This window comes from Leptidea sinapis, chromosome 12, assembly GCF_905404315.1.
Source record: "Leptidea sinapis chromosome 12, ilLepSina1.1, whole genome shotgun sequence".
Lineage (NCBI taxonomy): Eukaryota > Metazoa > Arthropoda > Insecta > Lepidoptera > Pieridae > Leptidea > Leptidea sinapis.
The window spans coordinates 12651174-12675617 of record NC_066276.1 but is presented as its reverse complement, the minus strand read 5'-3'; the positions used below and the strand labels follow the sequence as shown (position 1 = coordinate 12675617).

The 24444-nt window shown below is 38.7% G+C and overlaps 1 protein-coding gene across 2 annotated transcripts in view; it reads left to right on the top strand.

The window, feature by feature from the left end:
- Positions 1–24444, top strand: part of LOC126967073 (probable E3 ubiquitin-protein ligase HERC4) — a 51506-nt gene that overhangs the window by 5451 nt on the left and 21611 nt on the right. Inside the window, exons 5-13 of one of the 2 annotated variants that reach the window (XM_050811448.1) lie at positions 11370–11478; positions 11674–11805; positions 12347–12529; positions 14348–14413; positions 15423–15614; positions 17217–17396; positions 17709–17843; positions 18885–19046; positions 19478–19654. In XM_050811448.1, coding sequence (XP_050667405.1) covers positions 11370–11478; positions 11674–11805; positions 12347–12529; positions 14348–14413; positions 15423–15614; positions 17217–17396; positions 17709–17843; positions 18885–19046; positions 19478–19654 — 1336 coding nt within the window. The remainder of the gene's footprint in view (positions 1–11369; positions 11479–11673; positions 11806–12346; positions 12530–14347; positions 14414–15422; positions 15615–17216; positions 17397–17708; positions 17844–18884; positions 19047–19477; positions 19655–24444) is intronic. The other variant, XM_050811449.1, reaches the window with a different exon arrangement.

The following is a 24444-nucleotide window of genomic DNA, read 5'->3' as shown; positions in this document are numbered from 1 at the left end:
TAGTACATTACTCTAGCAGCCAGCAAAAGAGGTATTAATGTACGAACATATACATATGGGCTGCGCCACACATATGTAAGTCACTCAATGCCTGCCATTGCCATGGCTTGTAAAGTACTAATAATGTGCGAAAATTAAAACTCCACGGCTCTTGCCATCTTTTGTATTTTTCAGGTGGTGTAAAAGTAAGTTCATCACACTCATTATTTTCCTTTAAACTCATTTTGTCAAATAAAAATATTATTATTTTCTTAAATCAATGATGAGCCTCCAGATTTTTTAAGCGGCAAATCGCCCGTGCGAAATCGAAGCACGTCGTCAAAATTGGCGAGCAGCTTTCCAGTTACCCGACCGGAACACGCAAGTTCTGGTCGTTGTCGAAAGCTGCTCTTGGTAACTTCAACCATGCCGCCGTTGCACATGAGGAATGACACCCTGGCCCATACGGCAAAAGAGAAAGCCGATCTCCTGTGCACTCTTTTTGCCTCCAACTCCACTCTTGACGACAACGGAATTTTTTTTTTTTTTTTTGAGAGGAGGAAATACTGTTACGTATTTACTCCCCGGAACGGGGCGTAATATGTCGGACTCGAGTGTCCGCGCAAGCGGACACCCCATACCGACTAAAACATCCTCTGTGCTGTTAGCAGCTCTGGCTTTCACAGCGAAGTAGGACGTGGGCCGTGTAGGCCGCAAAGACTACGCAACAACAGTCGCGGGGCGTCTCCTAAGGAGACTCGAACCTCAGACCGGCTGTGTGCTTGTGGGAAGGAGAGAGAATGAAAATGAATATGAAAGATGGAAAGGTGAAAAGAACACACTCGCCGGCGAGTGTGGTGATGTTTTGTGTAATGTATGTAAGTGTGTATGTATGTGTTTATGATTGTGTGTATGTTTGTTTGTATGTATGTAAGTAGTGTAAATGTTAGTGTGCATGTATGTTTGTGTCTGTTTGTGGAGTGTGTTTGTGATTGTGTAAGTGGTGTATGTCAGTCCGTCAGTCAGTCCGTGTGTGAGTGAGTGTAGTGAAGCGATTACAGGACGAGGACTAACTTCTCGTCGGGTATCAAAACAATGTGTGGTGTATCTAGGGTGTGGGCCGCTGGCCATCGTCAGAGTGACTAGTGCCAGTGGTTTGCGGTGGTTGACCGCGCCTACGCCTGCGAAGGCGGTGTGTGCGTGTCTGTGTCGGTGTTTGTGTGGGTGTCGCGTTCGCGATGGTGATGTCATCATCCGGGTCTACCGTTACGTGTCTGGGACGTCTTATTGGGTTGAGACTATGGGGAAGGGGGGGTGTACCCGCATGCCTTCCTAACCAAGATGTTGGGATGGTTAGGCGCCTTGTCAAAGAAGCGTCGCGAGATCTCTTTAAAGTGTTGAGCTATCGTCGGAAGCTCTAGGTCGCGGTGAAGGTCAACGTTTCGGATGAACCACGAGGCTCCGGTTGCCATGCGCGTGAATTTATTTTGAACTACTTGCAAACGACGTAAGTAGCTCGGTCGGGTGTGCGCGAAAACGACGCTTGCGTATGACAGTATGGGCCGTACGATGGTTTTGTACAGCGTCACTTTGTGTTTGAGCGGAAGTTTGCTTCGCCCACACACAAGTGGATAAAGGCGACTGAGGACAAATCGGGCTCTATTGCATACCGTATCAATATGTTTCTTGAAGTTCATATTGCTGTTGAACGTGACTCCTAAGTATTTGTAATCCTTCACCCACGGTATGGGTGTTTCATACAGTTTAATAACGTCGGTCGGTTGTTTTTTAGCGCAGATGCTATTCGCGTTACCGAAGAGTACCGCTGCACTCTTGGTGGGGTTCACTTCAATCCGCCATTTTCTGAACCAGTTGCCTAGTTCATCGACGGCGGCTTGAAGCACTTGAATGTTTTTGCTCAAGGTTGAGCGGTTGGAGCCAGAGTGCCGTGTCGTCAGCGTACTGAGCAAGCTGGACACTCGGAAACTTGGGAATGTCTCTCGTGAAGAGCGAGAAAAGAGTGGGAGAGAGGACCGAACGCTGTGGCACGCCAGACCTGATGGGTCTGGGTGAGGATAGGGTGCCCTCTACTCGATATCGGAAGGAGCGATCAGTAAGGTAGGCTCGATTGATACGCACGAGCCTGTCTGGCACTCCCAGTTGATACAGTTTGAATACTAAGCCGTTGTGCCATACCTTGTCGAAGGCCTTCGCGACATCGAAAAACACGGCTGCCGTGGTAGCGTGAAATTGACGCCGTATGAGAATGTACTCGGTGAGTCGGTGAGCCTGCTAGGGACACGAGTGAGCGGTTCTGAATCCGAACTGTATGTCGGGTATCAGGTTAAGCTCCGCGATGTAATGATTAAGACGCGCGAGAATTAATCTTTCGTAAAGTTTCCCGATCGAGTTAATTAAGCTAATAGGCCTATAGCTACTCGGATTAGCTTTAGGTTTATTGGGTTTTGGGATACCGATAACAATGGAATCCTTCCATTGTTCGGGGAACGCGCTATTAGACAATAGAATATTAAAAATGGTAACCAATAAAGTAATAAGAGTTGAGGGTAGGATTTTAAGAACCCTATTGTTTATAGTGTCGGGCCCAGGGGCCTTCTTGGAGTGAAGCTCCTTAATGATTAGCTTCACCTCTTCGTAAGAGGTGGGTTTTATTACATCGCCTGAAGGGCTCAGAGCGGAGCGACGTTCAACTTCACGATCAAGTTCGTCAACGTGTGTCGAGTCGGCTGCTGCATTTGGAGAGCACTGACTCTCGAGACTATCGGCGAGGCATTCAGCCTTCTCATCGTCATCGAGCGCCGGCTGCAGTCCCGGTCTGTCCAAAGGAGGCATGACAGTGGGCGGCTCCTGTTTGAACGCGCGAGGCAGCTTCCAGAAAGCCACATGTGATGGCTTAAGGTTGCCGAGCAAGCGGTCCCAACGTTCGCCGCGGAGTTCCCGTACCACCTGCTGTAGGTAGCGGAGGTGGCGCCTATTCTCGACCGACGGATGTCGTAAAGTCTAGTGGCTCTGTGCTTCTGTGTGAGTAAGTTCCTGACCTCTGGAGGCAGGTTTAGGTGATGCGGTTGCATCGTCGGAACCTGCCTGGAGCAGGCCTTGATCCTATTCTGTATATGTGACGTCACATGAGAGATAGCACTGTGAGCCGTGTCGACCGAGTCGATGACGTCCGGTATACGGTCAAGGTCGTCGGACTTGATAGACTCGAGATCCTTTTCCAGCCGTTGCCAGTCGATCACTGTTTTCGTCGGTGGTTGAAAGTTAACCGGTGGGCCAAGATTTAGGACGACGGGCCGGTGGTCTGACTCTAATTCGTGAAAAACCTCGATTGAATTTACATTGAGCGTTACGTTTTTAAGTAACGCAACGTCTAGAATGTCGGGTCGGTGCGCGACGTTATCCGGATAACGAGTTGGTTCGTCGGGTGCTATTACTGAAAAGTTCAGCGTGTCTGTGAGAGAATCTAATAAAATTCCGTTTCTATTTGTGGCTCCACTGTTCCAGCTGGAGTGTTTGGCGTTAAGATCGCCGCCCACTATGACTGCGGCCCCGTGGCCTAATAATTGTCTGTTCGGCGGAAGATAAGCTGAAATAACAGTGATCGGCTGGTGATTCGCCATACTGACCCGGATGGCAGAGGCCTCGATGTTAGTGAGGACCGGAGGATCTATAGGTATACAGTGTAGAGACCTTTTAAAATAAATGAGGGTGCTGCCCATAAGGGTGGTGCGATCATTCCTGACTAAGTTATAATTAGCGATACGCGGATCGCGTATACGTGGTTTTAGAAATGTCTCTTGCACTAAGAGTAGGTCTAATTGATGTTCGTGAGCGAACTCCTTCACCAAGTCTAGTTGAGGCTTAAGGCCTTGGGCATTAAAATACGCTATACGGAGCGTATGTGGTTTAACCCGTCCGCTTACGTAATTAGGCATCGCGAATGTTTTTATACTTTCGCCCTATATCGGTGAGGGCACGGAATATTTTGCCGTTGTCTGCCATAACTTGCAGGAGCGACGGCGGGTCGTCCCGGACAGCATCGAGCCTGCTGGCCAGGGCTGTGATTTCATCAATGTCGAACAGCTCTGACAGTTCGAACATGAAGGCAAAGGTGCTGCCGCCTTGGTTACCTGTTGCCGCGGACGCGGGCGCCGGTGGCCTCGGTCGCGGGACCGACGCCGCCGGGCGGGACGCTAGCGGTGGCCGGAGGGGCGCAGGGGCCGCGAGAGTGGCCTCTGTGGCAGTGTTGGCAGCCGGAGGAGACCTCGCCCAGGCGTTTACCTTCGGAGGCGGCGCAGGTTTGAAGGTCGGAGTGAACTCCACCTTCTCTGCTCTGCCTTGCGGCTGGCGGCGCCCTGGGTGACGCTTGTGTTTGGATGCCTTGGGACACCCGCGATAGCTCGCGGGGTGCCCCTTCTCCCCGCACAAGACGCAGGCCGGGGGCTCCGCGCATTGCGCTGGTCGAGGGCACTCCGGCGTGCCGTGTTTTCTGAGACACTTCACACACCTCGGGGTGTGTTCGCAGTTGCGTGCCGAGTGCCCGTATAACTGGCATCTGTGACACTGACCAGGCCCCCCGCGGTTGCGAGGAGCTTCGGCCCGGATGCCCTGAAGGGAGCAAACCGATTTAATATAAAAAATTTCCTTTCCCTCTTGCGTGAGGTCGAGGACGACGAGAACCATGTTAAATGGTTGTTTCTTGGTGGTTCCGCGCATACGGTGCACCTCGTGTGCAGGGTAACCCTGCTCTTTGATATCCGACAGAATGTCGGCCTCGTCTAACTCTCTGGGGACGTTCCTAATAACGACCCTCAGACGCTTCTCCTCAGGCAGGGCGTAAGTGTGGAAACCCACACTCAGCTCTCTAAGAAGAGATGTCAAGGCGCGGTGGTCCGCTACCTCTTTGGTCTCTAATTTGATGAGAGATTGGTACGCCCTCGCCTGGAAGGAGAGCGTCTTCGGGATCCTATTTTTGATAACCAACCAGCGGCCTCGGTCTCCTATAAAAATAGGAGGCGGGCGCTTGGTCGGAGGCTGTACGCGGGCTTTAGCGGGCGCGGGCGCGGACGCGGGAGCGGAGCCAGTCGTGGCCGCGGCTTTCTTGGCGGGTGTGCCATCAAGAGAAGGCGATTCGCGACCGCGCTTCTTCTTGCGACTGACGGTGATGAAGCCGTCAGCATCCGACGCGACACTCTCCGCTCTCGACGGTAGAACGGTTTCCGGCTGGGCCGGTGAAGCACTGGAATCCTGAGGGGCTTCCGTGCGGTCAGGACTGACCGCGGGGACCTTAGGGTCGCCTGCGCGTCAAAGTACGCCTGAAGGACAGGCGGACGGGCTGATCGGGTGATCACTCTCCTTGGTTTTACCGAAGCTACAGAGCTTGCGTCGGAGTCATACCTAGTTCCATTTCGGATTCCCCGTCGGAACCCGAAACGTCGGATGACGAGTTATATTTTTTGGATTTCACTCTAAAAGCGGGATCCACTGTCTGATCTTTTGTTTTTTTAATAAGCGGAGCGATCTTCTCCGAAAATAACCTATCTAAGAGAGCGCTGAAGAAGCCCTCGTCGGGAACCATTGGTGAAGCCATGGTTGTCATATTTATTAACTAGGTTGGGCGGGCAACAACCCCCGCTGCCCGAGTCAGGCAGAGGGGGAATATAATAATTAAGTGGACAACTATAGTTAAGTTGTACACTTGCACATTAATAAATAATATTAATAATAATAAAATATGCAAAATTAAATTATAAAGAAATTAATAATAATAATTAAGCCTAAGACTTAGCTTTGCTGGATGTTGACTGGCTGGGCCGGAACCCCGATGCATGCTGTGCAGGCCCCCGCGGAGAAGACACACACGGCACGAACTGCAACTCACAAACACACACGATTAGTGTGCAGAATCGCAAAACACAGCACAGGTGCTAACTAACACGATCGTAAAACCGGGTAATTAACACAGATAATAACTAAGCTACGTTCCGCGAAGGAACGTAACAGGTGCGAGACTCAAAGAGTCCCGAACAATAGCGCGCGATAACAATAGCTAGCCCAGGTGGCCTGAGCAGATAGTGCGATAACGCAGGTAATAAAAATATTCGAAGGACAGATAACGCGGCACGTGTGCTCGCGTTGCCTGCCTGAATCGAACTCTGACAACGGAAAAACACCGCCGACCATCCCGCGGTGTCAGAGCTCCATGCCTGAAGTACAGTTCCGACAGAAAACTGTTTGGCAAGCTCTGTTTTCGTTGGACGTCAGGAAGTCGAGCGGGCTGGATGGCATTTCTCCAATCATGCTAAGAACGTGTGCACCTGAGTTGACGGCGGTGCTAACGCGCTTATTCCGGCACTCTTATTCAAAAGGCGTAGTCCCTGATTCATGGAAGTCAGCCCTTGTCCATCCGATCCCAAAAAAAGGAGACAGTTCGGATCCGGCAAACTACAGGCCTATTGCTATTACCTCCCTACTGTCCAAAATCATGGAGAGCATAATTAACCGCCAGCTCTTGGTATACCTTGAGGGTCACCAGTTGATCAACAACCGGCAGTACGGCTTTCGCCATGGTCGGTTGACTGGCGATCTTTTTTTTTTTTTTCAAGACGAGCAGGACGTTCAGCTGATGGTGATTGATACGCCCTGCCCATTACAATGCAGTGCCGCTCAGGATTCTTGAAACCCCCAAAAATTCTGAGCGGCACTACAACTTCGTCACCTTGAGACAAGATGTTAAGTCTCATTTGCCCAGTAATTTCACTAGCTACGGCGCCCTTCAGACCGAAACAAGTAATGCTTACACATTACTGCTTCACGGCAGAAATAAGCGCCGTTGTGGTACCCATAATCTAGCCGGCATCCTGTGCAAAGGAGCCTCCCACTGGTAAAAATATATATAATTCTGGTATACATAACACATAGATGGGCGGCGGCTATTGAAAGCAAGGGGGAAGGCCTGGCAGTTAGCCTGGATATAGCGAAGGCCTTTGATCGTGTATGGCACAAGGCGCTCCTCGCAAAACTTCCATCATTTGGGCTTCCCGAGAGCTTATGCAAGTAGACCTCCAGCTTCCTCCTTCTCCCACGCTGTTTCTTCTGCATATCAATGATATGTTGGACACCGCCAACATACATTGCTATGAAGACGACAGCACTGGTGATGCCGTATACACGGGCCATGCAGGTCTCTCTCGGGAAAACGTCGACCAGTGCCGGGAGAAACTTGTGTCTTCTATCGAGTCCTCTCTCGAGAAGGTCGCGGAATGGGGTAAGTTGAACCTTGTCCAATTTAACCCACAGAAGACTCAAGTTTGCGCGTTTACCACTAAAAAAACCCCATTTGCCGTATCACCGCTCTTCGAGAACACTTCCCTTAAAGCCTCGCCTAGTATCGGAATACTGGGTCTCGAAATCTCGAGCCATTGCCAATTCCATGGCCATCTGGAGGGCAAAGCCAAATTGGCTTCGAAGAAACCGGGCGTCATAAATAGAGCATGGCAATACTTCAAGCCGGCCCACATTCTAGCGCTCTACAAAGCGCAGGTCCGGCCTCACATGGAGTATTGCTGTTTGCCTTCGTTTGGTAATGTACGATTTTATCCATCTATAGAGATTTCCCCGAATTCCTAGAGCATGCAATTTGTGAAGTAGTATTATATGATCCACGCGGTCAAATGCTTTTTGGAAATCTGTATAAATTACATCTACTTTGTATCCATCATCCATACTGTTTAAAATGAAATCGGAAAAAAGAGCCAAGTTTGTTAATGTCGAGCGTTTTGGTATAAATCCATGTTGTGCTGAGGGAATTTGTCTTATAATAATTGGACTGATTTTATTAAATACTAATTTTTCAAATAGCTTTCCAAATGAATTCAGTATTGAAATAGGACGATACTGTTCAATTTTATTTCTGGGGCCGTTTTTATGGATAGGTACAATAAGGGCCTCTTTCCAAATAGTCGGGAATATTCCAGATGTATTAAGAGATAAATTGAAAATATGGGCCAGAGGTTCAGTTAGAGTTTTTGAACACTTTTGTAAAAATATATTTGGCAATCCATCACTCCCTGGGCCTTTACTTACGTCTAATTTATTTAGTATCTTGTAAACTTCTTCTTTAGTTACATTTATACCATTGCAAATATCATCAGATTCTAGTAAGAGCGATTGATCTTGTCGCGGGACTTTGAAACACACTTTCAAAAAACTTACTGAAACCTTCACATGCATCCTGTTCTGTTGAAAAAACTTGACATCCTAGGCTAATTGGATTAGGATATCCCAAATTGTTCTGTCTTGAATTCGTTATATGCGTCCATAAATGTTTTGGATTTTTTATGACATTATTTTGTAAGTGCTTTATGTGAGAATCGTAACATTTTCAAATAACTTGTTTTTCACGAGCTCGCAGTAAAGAAAATTCATCGTAATCTCTTGGATTTTTATAAGGTTTCCATCTTTTATGAGACTTCTTTTTATCTTTTATTATATGAATGAGTGATTTTGAATACCAAAGAGGGTATTTCTGCAATATTTTTTTACTTTTTGGCACAAATTCCTCTATTATTTTAAACAATGTTGTATAAAATGTTTTAACAATATCGTCAATATTTACACCTCTAAGAACCAGATGCCAATTGATTTAGATTAAAGCTTTGTTAATTTCGTCATAGTTAGCCCGGAAAAAATTGTGTTTTTCAGGATGTGTTTTCGGAAAATTGCGTAGCATCAGTTCGGATGCGTCGATTTCTAAACATGGATGATAATTATCTACATTCACTAAAGATGTGTTAGATTTAGTAACACTTAAGAAAAAATTACTGAATATTAAATCTAATATATTATTACTATGATTGCAAGTAAGGTTATATTGTTTGAGTCCTGAAACATTTATTTGTTCTATAAAGAGCTCAGATACCTTTTGTAGTTTTGTACCTCCTTTCCTTGATATAGAAGGTCCAGAGTTGGTGGACCATTCTATGTTTGGTAGATTGAAATCTCCCGTTATTAAAAAATTGTCATCTGTGTTAGATGTTATGGCTTTTGCGACTGACATTGAAAACGCTTCAAGGCGTTTAGGTTGCATGAAGTCCGGAGGAATATAGGCAATTATTATATGAAGATTTTTCTTACCTTTGGTCCTAAAAGATGTGTGTGGGACTGTAATCCATAAAGATTCTACTCCGCTGCTTTCCCAGTCGTGTCTCTCAAACGCTTGCAATTTAGATGATATACATACCATAACACCGCCTCCATGCCTTTTGTTTGATGTATTGGTGGAACGGTCACAGCGAAATATATCATAGTATCTATTGCCTAGTTCTCCGTTGTAAAATTCATTATTTAGCCACGTTTCTGTAACCAGAACTATGTCAAAATTTTGCAGTGATAAATTTCCCTTAAACTGGTCTAATTTTGTGCGAAGGCCACGAACATTTTGATAGAAAATATTAAGTATATTAGTCCCCATTATTATGAAATGTATAAATGCAGAGTAAAGTATAGACTTTTAAATATTCTTCAATTGTGAAATAAGTTGGTAGTAATTTTATGAAAAAAGGGCCTTTTTTCCAAATAAAATAAAAATTGTGTACAGTGAGGTGACACGTGAAGTGTGATGTGTACTTGATTAGTAGGTAATTGTGTGTTAATAATATGTGTAAGGCTGAATATAAAAAAACAAAAGTAAAACAACCAACGACAACTACACAATCTTCGCTAAATCTTTCATTGAACTGATGGATATAACAGGCTGTTGTTCGCTTCTTCTTAAAAAAATGTTGCAGTTTCTTATCCATATAAATTTATATCCCTTTTTCAAGGCTAGTTTCTTAGCTTCATTAAAAATATTTTTGTTTACAGGAGTTAGATGTTCGTTAACGAAGAATTTTTGTGAGCTGCCACTTATTCCTATATCAGAAGTCTGTATGCCTCTTTTTCTACGTAGCCCTGATAGGATATGATCCTTTAAGTCACGGTTGCTTAGTTTGACAACTATCGGTTTAGGTCTTCCCGATATATGTTGTCTCGGTTGTACTCTGTATAAATTCAATTTGTTCACTAGTAAGATCTACGCCTGCATGAAGCGCAATTTTTCTTATAATATCCGGTAAAGATTCGTTAGATTTTTCAGGTAAACCCACAATTTCCAAATTGTTTAAACGTCCCCATTGCTGTTGTTTTCCCATCTGTGATTTATTTATTTTTATTTCCTCAATTTGCTCCACATTATTTTTAATTTCTGATTTAAGTTTGCATATAAGCTGCTAACATCTTCCAAATCATTTTGTAACCCAGCCTGAGATTCTTTCATTCGTTCCATATCAACTAGCAGCGATTTTATCTGTTTCTTTAATTCAGAGGCTATTGATTTATTGAGATCAGCCTTAATCTCATCTTTAAATTCTTTAAATATAGCCTCAAAGGTTGAGTTAATTCCGTCGCGAATCAGTTCCACCATCTCTTCCCTAGTTATACATTTTTCACACCGATCTGTAGGCACTTTCTTAGTAGGATTACGTAATGTTACGTTTTGAGATATGGTTCAACGAACTGGTGTGATATTGTTAACCCCTGGGAAAGGTCTTAGTACAGCAAATAATTTCTGGTTGGACACGAGCTCTAGCTTCGGCAAACCAAGAATTCTAAAGTAATATAAAATAAATAAATGAAAAAACCTGTATTTCACTTGGGATTAGAACTGGGGTCGTCACTGTATCAGTCCACCGTCTTATTACAGAGCTACGCGGTGTTTGAGGCACGGTCTGAAATATGTAAATTTTAAAGTTCAAGCAGTTCAGGTGTCTCAACGTTAAGTTTAATTGTAGTTTTAAAAGTACCCTCACGCATAAAAAGAAAAAATGTATTTTTGTAATACCCAACACAATTATACACAATACAGTTACAGTTAGATTAGATTGAACACAGTGAAGGATAGTTACACTTTATAAACTGCAGCGTGTTGATTCAATTGTTTCTCTGTACACTGTTTTAAATATTCTTTTTCTTGTTTTTGTGTTGTTGTGTTCTGCTTATTATTCAATAGACGCGATAGTACAGTAAAATGTTGACAGTGATTTGTGCCGGATCCACTGGAAATTTTGGTGCAACACCAATTTATCTTCGAATTAGGATACTAATTAACTTTTTAAACACTGAGGTAATATTAATTTCACTATATTTATAATTTAAAACTTTAATTTTAACGGAGGCTAACGTACACAAAAAACCAAGATGGACATATTTAGCTGCAAAAAGAGAATGTTTACAGCAGCTGTGACCTCCATTGCTGATACTACATTGAATGCAGTTACGACACTAATATTATGTAATTTTGGGGTGCTACCAATTTTATTCTTTTATTTTAGATCTGGAGCTGTTTTTGGTTTTGGTAAAAATAGTCATGGTCAATTAGGGCTACAAGATAGAGAAAGTAGATGCTATCCTACTCATTTAAAAACATTGCGGAGTGTTAAGGTATTCTTTTATATTATTGATTACATTTGAATGCAAGTTATAGATTATATTTTTATAATTTGAATTGCGAAATGAATGTCATAAAAATGTTGCACAACTTTACAAGTACACTTTATACCTAATGATATAACTGATAATAATTGACCTCAATAGTTTCATTCAACCCTGTTTAAATACAGCATGTGTTATGTTTAGGTGTGTCATATATCATGTGGGGATGATTTCACCGCTTTTCTAACATTAGATGGAGGAGTGTTCACATGTGGTACTGGTGAATATGGACAGACCGGCCATGGAGTGACTAGAGATGAATTAGTTCCTAGGAAGGTTGGTATTGTTAAAGGTTTATGATAAATAAAACTCCTTTTACTTTCCAACCAATTGATTGTGTGAAAACATCTCGGTATATATTTATTTACTTTCTTTTGACATTTAATCATGAAAGAACAAGCCGGTTGATGGCCAATGAAGCAAAACATTAGAGAAACCGCAGACTGTTGGAGGCTAATAGAAAGATATATGCTCAGTGTGTGAAACAATCTCAGACAGTTTATATTTCTGAGTTGGTACATTATGTGTTTAGGGGATCTTAGCTTCCGTAAGTGACTCTAGACCAAACAGGCAGTAGCCTGTGGGAGATTTTTGAAGCAATTGGCATATGATGCCAAACTATTTCTTAGTGAAAAGCATTATAAGTTGTAATTTGTCTAGTTATGTGGCTTGATGTTTGATCCCAGATAATTCGAGTCGCTCTGCACTGACACGGTTTTTTAGTGGAATTATTGTCTCGTTTTTTAATTTGCCTATTACAATTTTGTTTAGTAATTTGAAGATATTTTTGTATTTTAAATATTATTATGTATTTCAGATAATGGAGTTAATGGGCAGTACAGTGACGCAGATAGCATGCGGCAGAAGCCACGTGCTGTGTCGTGTCGGAGAGCGCGTGCTGGCCTGCGGGTACGGAGCCCGGGGCCAGCTGGGGTGCCCGCACATGACATTCTTGTTGGTCCCCACTCCGGTACCCATTGTACCTACAGATGATTCACCTGTTAGTACAAGCCACTTTTAATTGTATACTATTATATTAAGCAGGCTAATCAATTTTGTTATTGTATTATTTCAAAGATGGCTGGGAGTTTCTTATCACAACTCCTTCTCCCCATGTAGAGCCCCTTCAGAACTGATGTAGTTTTATGATGCTTACCCTCTGTTATTGTAATATATTATTGTCAGTCGCTATGATCGGTACTTCTATACTTCTATTTCTATGTTCTGACTTATATATTTTGAAGGAAAGTGTCTTCACGGCACTTACAATCAGGTGCAAGTCTAGCGAAACTATTCTATATATTTTTTTCTAAATTGTTTGTCAAAAGGTCTTCAAAATAAGCTTCAAAAGATTTTAAAACATTATTTATATTTTGATATTTTTGATATTTAACTATACAAAATAACCCTCGGCGGTGTTGATGTCTATATACAGGGTGGCCAAGAAGTTGACGTCCAAAGCTAAAAGTTGAAACCCTCATGGTGATGAGTATCCGAATCACCTCTATGTATGTTCTACGATTTTGCGTAGTTTAGGAGATAATAATTTTTTCCTTCTATCCGCTTTTTTCACCTAATTGTGGTTTAGGACTTTTTTCTAATTTTTTTGAACACTTTTAGTTAATTTTATTGTTGATAATTATTAACTACAGTTGCAATAACCACATAAGAAACTATGAATAGTTTAGACAATGCGGAACTAGTGTAATGAAAATGTTCAAGGTACCAAAAAAAAAATGGGGAGCCCATGGCTTCTAACTATTTTTAAATACTTCCCAGAACATGGCCAATAAAATGAGCCAAATTGAAATTTTACGACTGGCTTTGGACGTGAACTTCTCGACCACACAGTATAACGGATAATGTATGTAACATAAATAATAATTTATTTACGTTTTTTTATTGCTTACACAGAGCTACATTACTGGATATGACAAGGTTATTACTTATTACTACAGTATGTTTGGAATTTTAGTGAAAATTAACCCATTTGCAAAAAACGGGCACCCAAAACTTTTTTGTACAACTATGGAACTCTATAAAAGAGGCTTTATATGTATTCAATTCATGAGAAACAATTATCTACATATTAAAAATTACTGGCAAATAAAATTTAAAGTTATTTTTATAATATTCTATTCAATTGAAGGCTTTGCTCGCAGTTTGTGTTTAGATATTATGGCACAAATGAATAAAAAAACGTTTTTTGTAATTTTAATGAATCGATCTTGATATAAAATCGTTTAAATTGGTTTTTCGTGACAAATTTTAATTTTATGTGTCGTAACGGCTTGTCATTCCACTGTTCAGAGGAGCTGGACTAGGTCGAAATCGGAAGTCTACCTGCAATATCATCCACAACTTTAATATATAATTTAAAAATAGCTGTGGGATTTGCAGCAATCATATCAGCCAGTGAGGGCCACAGCTGATAATTATTTTTTATTTCATTGTTTGCAACTTTTAGTAAATAAAGGACAAGGCCAATTGAAGTTACCTTATATTTTTGTCAAAATGAGTAATTTCCTATAAATCAAAATAAACTTAGGATCGACTTAATTACCAAACAGAAGTGCTTTTACATCACTCAATAATGTTTATATTATTTTGTTAGATCACATCCCTTTTATTACTGTTAATACTAAAATTACAGGACTAAATAAAAATTGCCCGTTTTTTTGCAAAGGAGTTTATCTGCTTGTTTTTTTGTATTGCTATTCTAGTATCATGCAATACAATAAATCAATATTGTGTTTCTAGATATTTTTTCTTGGTTTATTTTTTAAGTATTTATTTATAGCCAAATGATTATTTTTAGCCAAAGAAGAAGTCTAAGCTGGAAAGTTCAAGTGCTTTTAGTAAACCAGGAGCATCCAAATTTAATGTTGAGTTTCTATATTATATTATTATAGTGTTATTTTATTAATAATTACAACCAGATTGTCCTTGAATGTTGTTGGTGTCTCATCAGTCATTATTGTTGTTGGGGTTGTTCATTAATCAAATGATGTTTTTTTTTGCAATTTATTAACTTCCACTTTTAGAATTTTCCTCGCGTGATATTAATGGACAATCCCAATTTAATGGGGAAAAATTGTTGATGATGTTAGTTTTATATTATAGATTCTCATAGAGCCATTTACACGCATGTATTATATAGTATTGTTTTAAACATGAACCGGTCTGGCCATAAATATTGTTACATTTTTAAAACTTCTTGGAATCCATTCATGTCAGAAGCTTCTAAAATTTCTCGCATTTTCACATATTTACTGACTTGAAGAGTTAACAGAAGTGAATCAACAAATTGTGTTACATCGTGCTGTGGAACCTCTTAGCATTTTTTGTAAATGTACAATTTGGACTTTATGGAAAACTTGCTCACAAGGCACGAACTGCACAACCTTAACTGGAAGTCAGCATGATAGATTTTTTAAAAGCTAAAGACAGGCCCGGATCTAGCCATAGACATAGACAAAGCCTAGATCTTAATTAGACGACATGACTAATCTAAACGACACGCTGAAGTCGAGTCTCTTAAGAAATCTAGAATTAGTAGTGACAAAATTTATATTCGTAGCAGACAGATCAAAGGGCTGGATTAAAGCCATAGTTTCTTTTATTTCGAATAGAATTATTTTTTTATTGCTGAGCTTTCAGTTTAAAGATCATTTATTCTTATTAAAAAAAAACATTACAAACTGTCACTTACATGAGAACAATATTTATATATAATAGGCTAATAGGCTTTCCACAAATAAATATAAAATTAAGAATTTTATTAAGATTACACTACATCATAAAATAAAATGTGACAAAACTTATGGCCAACTAGACATATAGATACTATTTCCAAAGCTGTGAAGTTTTTCTTATATCCATACATATTTCAGTTTACACAAGAAAATCTAAACGGGCGTATAAGAGTGTTCGCCGGCGGCGATCATAGTTTTCTCGTTATAAATAGCGACAAGTCAAAACCTGTCGACGACCGTCTGCCGGAGTCTAAGAAACAGATATTGACTCTCGCCATACCGAAGCTTGCGGCTTGCGAGGTCTTCAAAGACGAGGATGTTGTAAACCAAGTACGTATAGCCGCATTTTCGCTCTGCCTTTTTATTGAAGAGGAGGACATATGTGCATACGAACGGGTGCCCTGATGTTAAGTGATCACCGCGGTGCCAAACACCAGAGGAGTGACACGTGGCGAGCGAGGGTCACTCTGGGCCACCGTTATAGTGACAATCAACGGTTTTACTGATTGTATCACCGACGCATTTAAATGCGTTATAATGTCCTGAACTTAAATTTAGTTAATGATTTGACTGGGCATAAAAATAACTGTCTTGAATCTACTTTTTATGACACGTGATATATTTCGTAATATTTGTGGCGATCGCAGCAGTTTAGTAAAAAACACTTGGCAACCATTTTTGAAGCTTATGCCATTAACAATCATATTTAATTCATCACATTAGTGGCTGGTCTTCATTAAGTTTCTTCTACGGTAGAGATTAAACTAAAAATACCATTTAGCCTTTTAAAATATACTATACGCCTAGAGAGAGCCTCATTCTGTTAGGCGTGACAAGAGGCCAAGTTACGTCTTACACTCGCTATACGTCATGTCATATCTCTGTTTTCAGTCTATCTAGACGTAACTATTGAAGCATTTAGCCGGGTGCAGGTGCTCCAGACACCGCTTTGAATTAGCGGGTTGTTGCCGCTGCTGTCGGTACTTCACTTTGAAAGGCAAATGAAAATACATTTGAAACATAAACAATCCAATGTTATTCATTGTATAAATCTAGAATTTTTCAGCTGTAAGTTTCACTCTGAAATCATGCACAAGTTTTTATAAAGTTGTTATTTATTTAAGACAAGTTGACCCGACAGACGCTGTTCCGTATATAATAAATGATTTTTTTTTTTATGAATTTGTCAATAATATATCATAACATCAAGAATTACTTCGTAAAATATGCACCCTGCTGTCTTAAGGAAATTGTTTCACAGCAGAACTGTCAAACCGTGCGTCAATAAATTCTTTCATAGAAATTATGTATGGACACATCAAAGGAAAAATAAATTTGTTGTTTTAATTTAATTTTGCAGCATTTTCCTATTTATTCACCTTTTAAACATTCTCTGGACTTACACAAATAATTCAAGACCTAAATTTGCCAAATCGGTCCAGCCGTTCTGGAGTTTTAGCGAGACTAACGAAGAGCAATTCATTTATATATATATATATAGATGTGTAAATAAGTGAACCTTTTGTTACTGTCACTCCTCATCCTGTATTCAAATTATTCAATTTGTATGTGTATATATGTGTATGAAAAAATATGTACTCAGATATTCTTATATAAATATCTATTATATATTATATTAATGTATATTGACACACTTACACAAATTATCTTGACCCAAACTAGGCATACCCTGTACTATGGGTACAAGACAACTATATATTTCATACAATATACTTACTTAAACATACATTAATACATATAAATATCCATGACTCCGAAACAAACATCAATATTCATCATATAAATGTTTGCACTTACTGGTATTCGAATCCGGGACCTCTAGCTTAGCAGGTAGGGTCGCTAACCACCACTACCACTAGGATATATATATTATATGATTACTAATAATTATTCTTATTCGTCTGATTAAAGGATCTATTGGCGTATTTGGAAACTGTATTCGGCTCGTTATCGTGTATGAATGGTTCATTTTTGCTGCAAAATAGTGCGCATTATGGTTGCAACACGAAGGTCCCCGGAGTAGACCTAAAGAAGACTGAAGAGGCATTTAATATTATTAGTCGATATGAAAATTCAACAATCAAAGAACTCGTAAGTAAACATAAATCATGTGTAAATGTATAAATATTATATAAATATATACAGGTTCATCATTTTACGAATTATTTTTATGAAAAGTAATCCATTGACGTCACAACTTGTACAACAAACATGTAATACAAATAAAAATGTAAATTTATTAGATATACAAAAAATCCACAAGAGTTATTGAGTGCAGTAGATGCATCAAGATCAAGTTCGTAATGAAGTGAAGGTAAATTTGTCTCAAATAAAGTTGAATTACCCACAAAATATTGTTGTTTTACTTGAATCAATGTGAATAGACACGCATTGGTGTTACAGATATTTTCTCATCTGACCGAGGACATCATAAAGGGTGTAAAGAGTTCGCCGCCGGACGCGGAGGCCCTGCGGGTGTTCTTAATACTTCCTCTGTATCATGAGATGAGGAACCCCAGGAGACATCCGGAGCTCCAGGTTACCTTACACAACATTACTGCTTACGAACTGTGTAATTTGACGTGAACGGTTGAGAACACAAGAAATACACTTGATACTGGCTCGTCACAAGTTACAATTGACATTAGATACATTTATAGCAGTATCTACAACTATATCACTCGAGGACGGTGCGACTCACCTGCTCGGGGGTATAGAGGCTCTCGACGTCGTCCCATGCTAACTAATTTATATAATTACACCCTTGTCAGGAATCAATAACGTGGTGATTAATTTAGTATCCCATGACTCGGGACTGTGAATGAAAAGCCGATTAAAAAAGAGGTTTTAGTCAAAGTGAGCTGTAAGAAGTAAATATATGGGAGTTATTTTATTACAATTAAATATTGAAAGATCGCGGGGATATTGTAAAGCAAAAAGAAACAAAAAATATTAAAGTCTGGCCGTGGCATGGGTTGAAATGACTATCCAGTATATAAATATGTGATCGTACGGACAACTATTATCTATTGTAACATTCTAGATACATTACAACAAGTTGTTGTCAAACCAAAATCGAAACTTATATATTATGTTAAAAATGAATATGAACCACTGTGGTTCTCATGCCTCAATTGTGAAAGCATGGCATAACTATTTTTTTTTAGATTGTTAAATTTAAGTAACTATGTTAAAATTAATGTAACACTATAGTTTTTATGGTAATTTTATTAAGTAGCGAGCAGACCCGGCAGCCGTTTTTCGGTACATAAGAAATAAAATACTGTGTTTTATGAATTTGTCTTCATAACAAAGAATTATTCCTTAAAATATGCTCCCTGTTGTTATAATGAAATTGTTTCACAGTAGAACTGTCAAACCGTGTGTCAATAAATTCTCAAATGCTATCCAATGTTTCAAGTTGGTCTAGACTGCAGTCCATGAAGTAATCCCCATTAAAATCCCTTCATTAGTTTAGGAGATCACTGGAAAAAAACATCAGGACACTGGTTTTATATATATTAAGATTATGTAGTTAATGTACGAGTTGTTCACATAATTGGCTGTATTATGTTCCAGGGTCCATTTGCGGAGGCGTTTAACAAGCTTCAGTTGCATCCACAACGGATAGTACAGTTGTGGTGGGATTCTCAGAGCACCGAGTACTTCGAGATATTGGTGGACATATTCAAGAGTGTGATTGTGTACGAACTGATGCAGCCCGTTGTCAGAGCCAACAAGGTATTCATCATATTGCTACAGATACTTTTACGGTCCTTATTGTAGGCTGTTCTATGTACAAATATACTACAACTGATGAAAAAAGGCCAGGTTTATAGGCAGGATATATTAGGTATGTAAAAAACCATGAGATATTAGGCATATCTTGATTTTAGTATGAAGTTATATTTTGTTTGGATTTGAATTTATTTAATGGACGAGGCGGACATATGAGTGTACTGGTATACCTTTACACTATTGTGAGGGACAATGGGTTCAATCATTTGTATCACTACTTAACAAGAAATAGGTAAATTCTTTGATGGATGTTACTTTTACTTTAAAAATAAAAAAAAAAACACTTGAATTAACAAATTAACTAAACTAAATACACTCTAACACTATTAAGTCATATTATTTTCTGTTTGCTTCATTATATTGTTTCTTTACAGAAAATTAATTTCACCCACAGTGTCATTCAAATACTCAATACGTTGACAACACTTAATAAAATTAACTTCACAAACCCGAAGAAACCAAAGATATCAGCTGAATGTTTCTATATAGAAGATCTGTGTAACTACGTGGATATAGCAACAGATTATATTAATTGGCTGTCCGACCAAAACGTAAGTATTCTTGTCAATGATATTACTTATCGTAAAATAAAAACACACATTATTATATTTAAGTGCACCTAGCTTGTAGAATACTAGAATTATGTTAGTTGCTAGATCGAAATAATGGACACAACATCTGTTTGCTCCAAGTCATTTCTGTTCGGTAACCATTCGTGTTTCAACATATTTTGTTTGGCTTCTCAGGATTCAATATACAAGTATTCTGCTGCTACAGATGTCGGATCTTTGTGCTTTTGTAAGAAATGATACGGCACATGATCCATAGTAATTAAACGTGGTTTATGAACATTTTTTAGTTACGTTTGAAATAGAATTGTTTACATGAAAACCCTAGCTTACAATGTCTCGCCTGTGTCGTCCAAAAATGTTTGACATTTGCATAATTTAAATGGAGCCTGGAGGATAAAATTATCACAATAGTCACTCCTATCACCTTAAGTAAACCTATTCATCCACTCTGCGACTGCGGCCCACTAATTCATAAGCGTAACACAATCTTTGGTGACTACTTCGTGCCACCAGATAGTGTTTGCAACACTCGTGTCAAGGTACTACTGCGGTTCGTAAAGGCGGCAGGGCTTGACGATGAGCTTTAGTATGAGTGGCGAACACAATAGTCCAATTCTGGACGCGGTGTTACTAGGAATCTTTTAGGACCAGGAAATAACCACCCTCTTCAAATAATAATAATCACCTTAACGGGAATACGTCGAATTACCAATAACGTTTATAAACCCATTTAAGAAATAGTGATTGGATTATTAGGCGTTATTTTATTTTTTAATTAAATATATTTATTCCAAAATAATTACGATTATTATGTATACGTTGCTGCCATCTAATAGGAAGGTTATTTATACCTTGCGATAGAACTGTGGTGATCTAGATTCGACAAACTGTGTGAAAGCATTTTGTACTGCCTCCTGAATTATAAGATATTCCTGCTGCTTCTTCCTGCCGCGCGCAGGCTTTTCGGCACAATAATCGTTGATCGATTGCAAAGTTTTAAGAACTTTGGGCCAAGATTCTTTCAAACTTTTACATGAATCCTCTCTAGCTGACCAACGGATGAGATTTACCCTTTTTCCTTTTCCAATTTCAGTCATTAATTATTGCCAGCGTTGCGTGGAGCTCACAAAAAAAGCAATTGTTTATTTAAGTAGAGATGTTGAAATATTCATTATTTAGCACTGTATCACTATATTCCAATTTTTGTTTAATATTTTAATTTCTGTCCAATTTTAGAAATTCGTATTTTGTGTGTGTATAATTTTTTTTTTCAATTTGTAAATCGAAATAAAAAATTTATGAATTAAATTTGCCGCCCTAGGCTCCAGCCTACTCAGCCTGCTGGTAAATCCGCCACAGCTGGATCAAATATATAATAGACTTATATAAAAGGTAAACGCAGATGTGTTTTATACTAGTATATAGACTCATACAATTGCAACATATGTTTTGAACATATAATTATATTTTCACTTCTCATGCTCTGAAATTGCTTAATTGTGCACGATACAGGCTGCACAAAATCGATTTTTGTGCACAAGTGCAAAAAAGGATCTACTCAGAAATGTATCTATATTAAGGCAAAGAAAATGAGCCATACAGCCAAACAAATTAAAGTTCAGAGATAGAATTTGTTATTTTTTAATATTTACTTTAATTTATTTGCCTCATGTATTTTGTAAGACATAAAAGATAATAAAATTAAAATTGTTCTTCTTTCAGGTCTTGTTCTTTCGTGTGTTTATTAATTTCTTCAAATTTGCTAAAATTGTTAAAAATGTCCATGTTATACTAGTTTTATTTCCTCTCGAAATAAAAGCAGAGTTTATAACTTGTCAACAAAACCATTTTATCCTCGACATTACTATCAAAAGTCTCGGATAAAAATGTTTCGTTTTGTTCACTCATTGTAAAATCTACTATTGATAAGTATTCTACAAGTTTTGTATACAACTAGTATTTAACTTGTTTCTTGGTGTAAACGAGTAAAGGAGTATGCTGAATAACAAAAAACAACTGAAAGTCGATAGTCAAATGTTGTATATATTTTTTAAAACAAGAACAACATAGGTTGAAGAAGACTTAAAGAGAATGGATAGCCAAAACAAAGCCGCCAAAACAAGCTTGAGTGTGCCATTGTTGTAAGCATATACAGACCCCCCGATGCATTATATGAGTTATTTGAGAGTGTATTGGAGGAGGTTCTATCAAAATTATCAGAATCTAAGAAATATATTATGATTTGTGGTGACTTTAATATTAACTTATTAGAAAAATCCACCACAAGTATTAGATTCAAATCTTTGTTTAAATCATATAATTTATCAAATATTTTCTTAGAACCTACTAGAGTAACCAGCACCTCTAAAAGCTGTATTGATAATATTTTTACTAATTATAAACCTATTTCTCAATCAATAATTAGTAAACTGAGCTCAGACCACTTTGGTCAATTAGCCTCTTTTAATATTGAAGGAAACAAATGTACTTCAACTAAAAGTTTATGTTTGTTCCGGTAAACAATAGGCGAATGGAGAAATATAGAGGCAATGTTTCAGAAAAACTCTCAAACTTGTATTTGAATTATAACAGTACTCCAAATGAGATGTATGGTAAGTTATTTAAGATAATTAAAACAGAGTTTGCTTCTATATTTACTTCAAAGACAGTCAACTCGGGTGGTCTCTTGTCATTTAACAACTGGGCAACAGCTGGTATTCATAGGAGCAGACAACGGTTATATGAACTATATAGTGAGAGATCATCATGTAATCATGATGTATCTTTCCTTGTATATGTGAAAAAATATTCAAAATTATTTAAGAAAGTATGTACTATTGCTAAGTCAATGCTTATTAGAGTCAATATAATAGAGGCGAAATTAGTATACTTAATTTAGTTATTTTCATAGTATTATGTCCTATGGTATATTGTTATGGGGCAGTGCGGCCGATATTAATACTATCTTTGTGCTGCAGAAGAGGGCTATTCGCGCGATTTATAACCTAGGTCCTAAAGAATCATTAAGAGAAAAATTTAATGAAATAAACATTTTGACTGTTGCTTCCCAATACATTTTTGATAATGTTTTGTATGTTCATAAGCACATTGAGGAATTTTCTAGAAACTGTGACATTCATAATGTTAACACGAGGAACAAACATAAACTTGTTATGCCTACTACTCGGTTGGGTCGAGTTAGTAAGTCTTTTGTTGGGCGATGTATATGCTTCTACAATATGATCCCAGAAAATGTACAAAACAAATGTGTTACGAAATTTAAAAGAATTGTTAAAAAAAGTTTGTGTGGGAAAGGTTATTATAGCATAAACCATTTTCTTAATGACACTACGGACTGGGAATAAAGCGAACACCCTCAGGCTCTTTAATTATAAATGTTTATCGTACGATATTACATTGTAATCCATATTTTATATAAAAAAAAAGCCCGCTGAGTTTCTTGCGCCCATTCTTCTCAGGTCTGAGGCAGTCTCTTTTGAATGGGTGGTAGATTTTGACGTTCAATAAGTGATTTTAAATCCTATTTTGAATAAAAATATTTGAATTTGAATTTGAAAGATCTCAAGAATACCATCAAAAACTTATCACTGAAAAATGAAGCGATGGAACAAAAAATTAACCATATAGAACAAACACAAATGGCAAATTATATTGAAATATGCGGAAAGAGTGAAGCAGACAATGAAAACATTACTGAGCTGGCGATAAAATTTTGCGAAATTATCAAACAAAACCCTGCAGACATAATAAAAGCATACAGAAAAAAAACAAATCAATTAATACAAAGAAGAGAGCCCCAGCAGCGATTATAGTGAACCTGCGCGAGGGCACCCGCGACTTGTGGCTGCAGGTCGCCCGCACCCAGAAGCGTGCTGTTACCGACGCAGACCAAGGAGGTGCCGACAACAACACCATATACTTGAGGGAAGCACTTTCTCCGGATATATCGTTTTCATTATGGAAGGCAAATGCTGAGCTACGGGACAAGAACTTGTGCAAATTCCTATGGTGCAAACAAGGGTATGATAGAGACATAGAAAAGTTATCAAATTACTTTAGACGTTAATAGTTTAATAAAAAAACAACCGACAATTAAATCTAACAAAAATAAATTATAAAAATGGAGGACTCTATTGTTAATTTAAACATGACAGAAACTAATTACAACAACTGGAATGACTTCGTAAGAGAATTACCCAAAAATAACATAATTACACTCCACGTAAATATTAGATCCATGATAATGAACTTTTCCCAGTTAGAATATATTAAAAGTACATGTAAAAGTACTATTCACATGATTGTCATCACAGAAGCTAACATCCCTAAAGGCTGTGAAAAAATGTTTGAACTGAAGGACTATGAGACACACCAACACCTACGTAAACACGGGAAAGGCGGCGGAATAGTGATATACATACATAAAACGATTGACTTCAAATGCCACAAAGTAATTACTTTGAATTCAGAATGTTTTGTTGGTGAAATCTCAACGAAATCAAACTATAACTTTGGTGTGTGTGCAGTTTATAGACCACCGCACCTAAATAAGGACCTATTTATTAGTGAATTAGGTAGAATTATAAGGAAATTCCCGGCAAAGAAGGACTTTGTAATAATAGGAGATATTAACATAAATATTAAGGGCTCAAATCCCACTATCGCTAATTACTTAAATACATTATTTGAATCAGGATTTATGTTAGGTAGACACCTAACATACCTGGGACATCCCAGTATACGAGAGT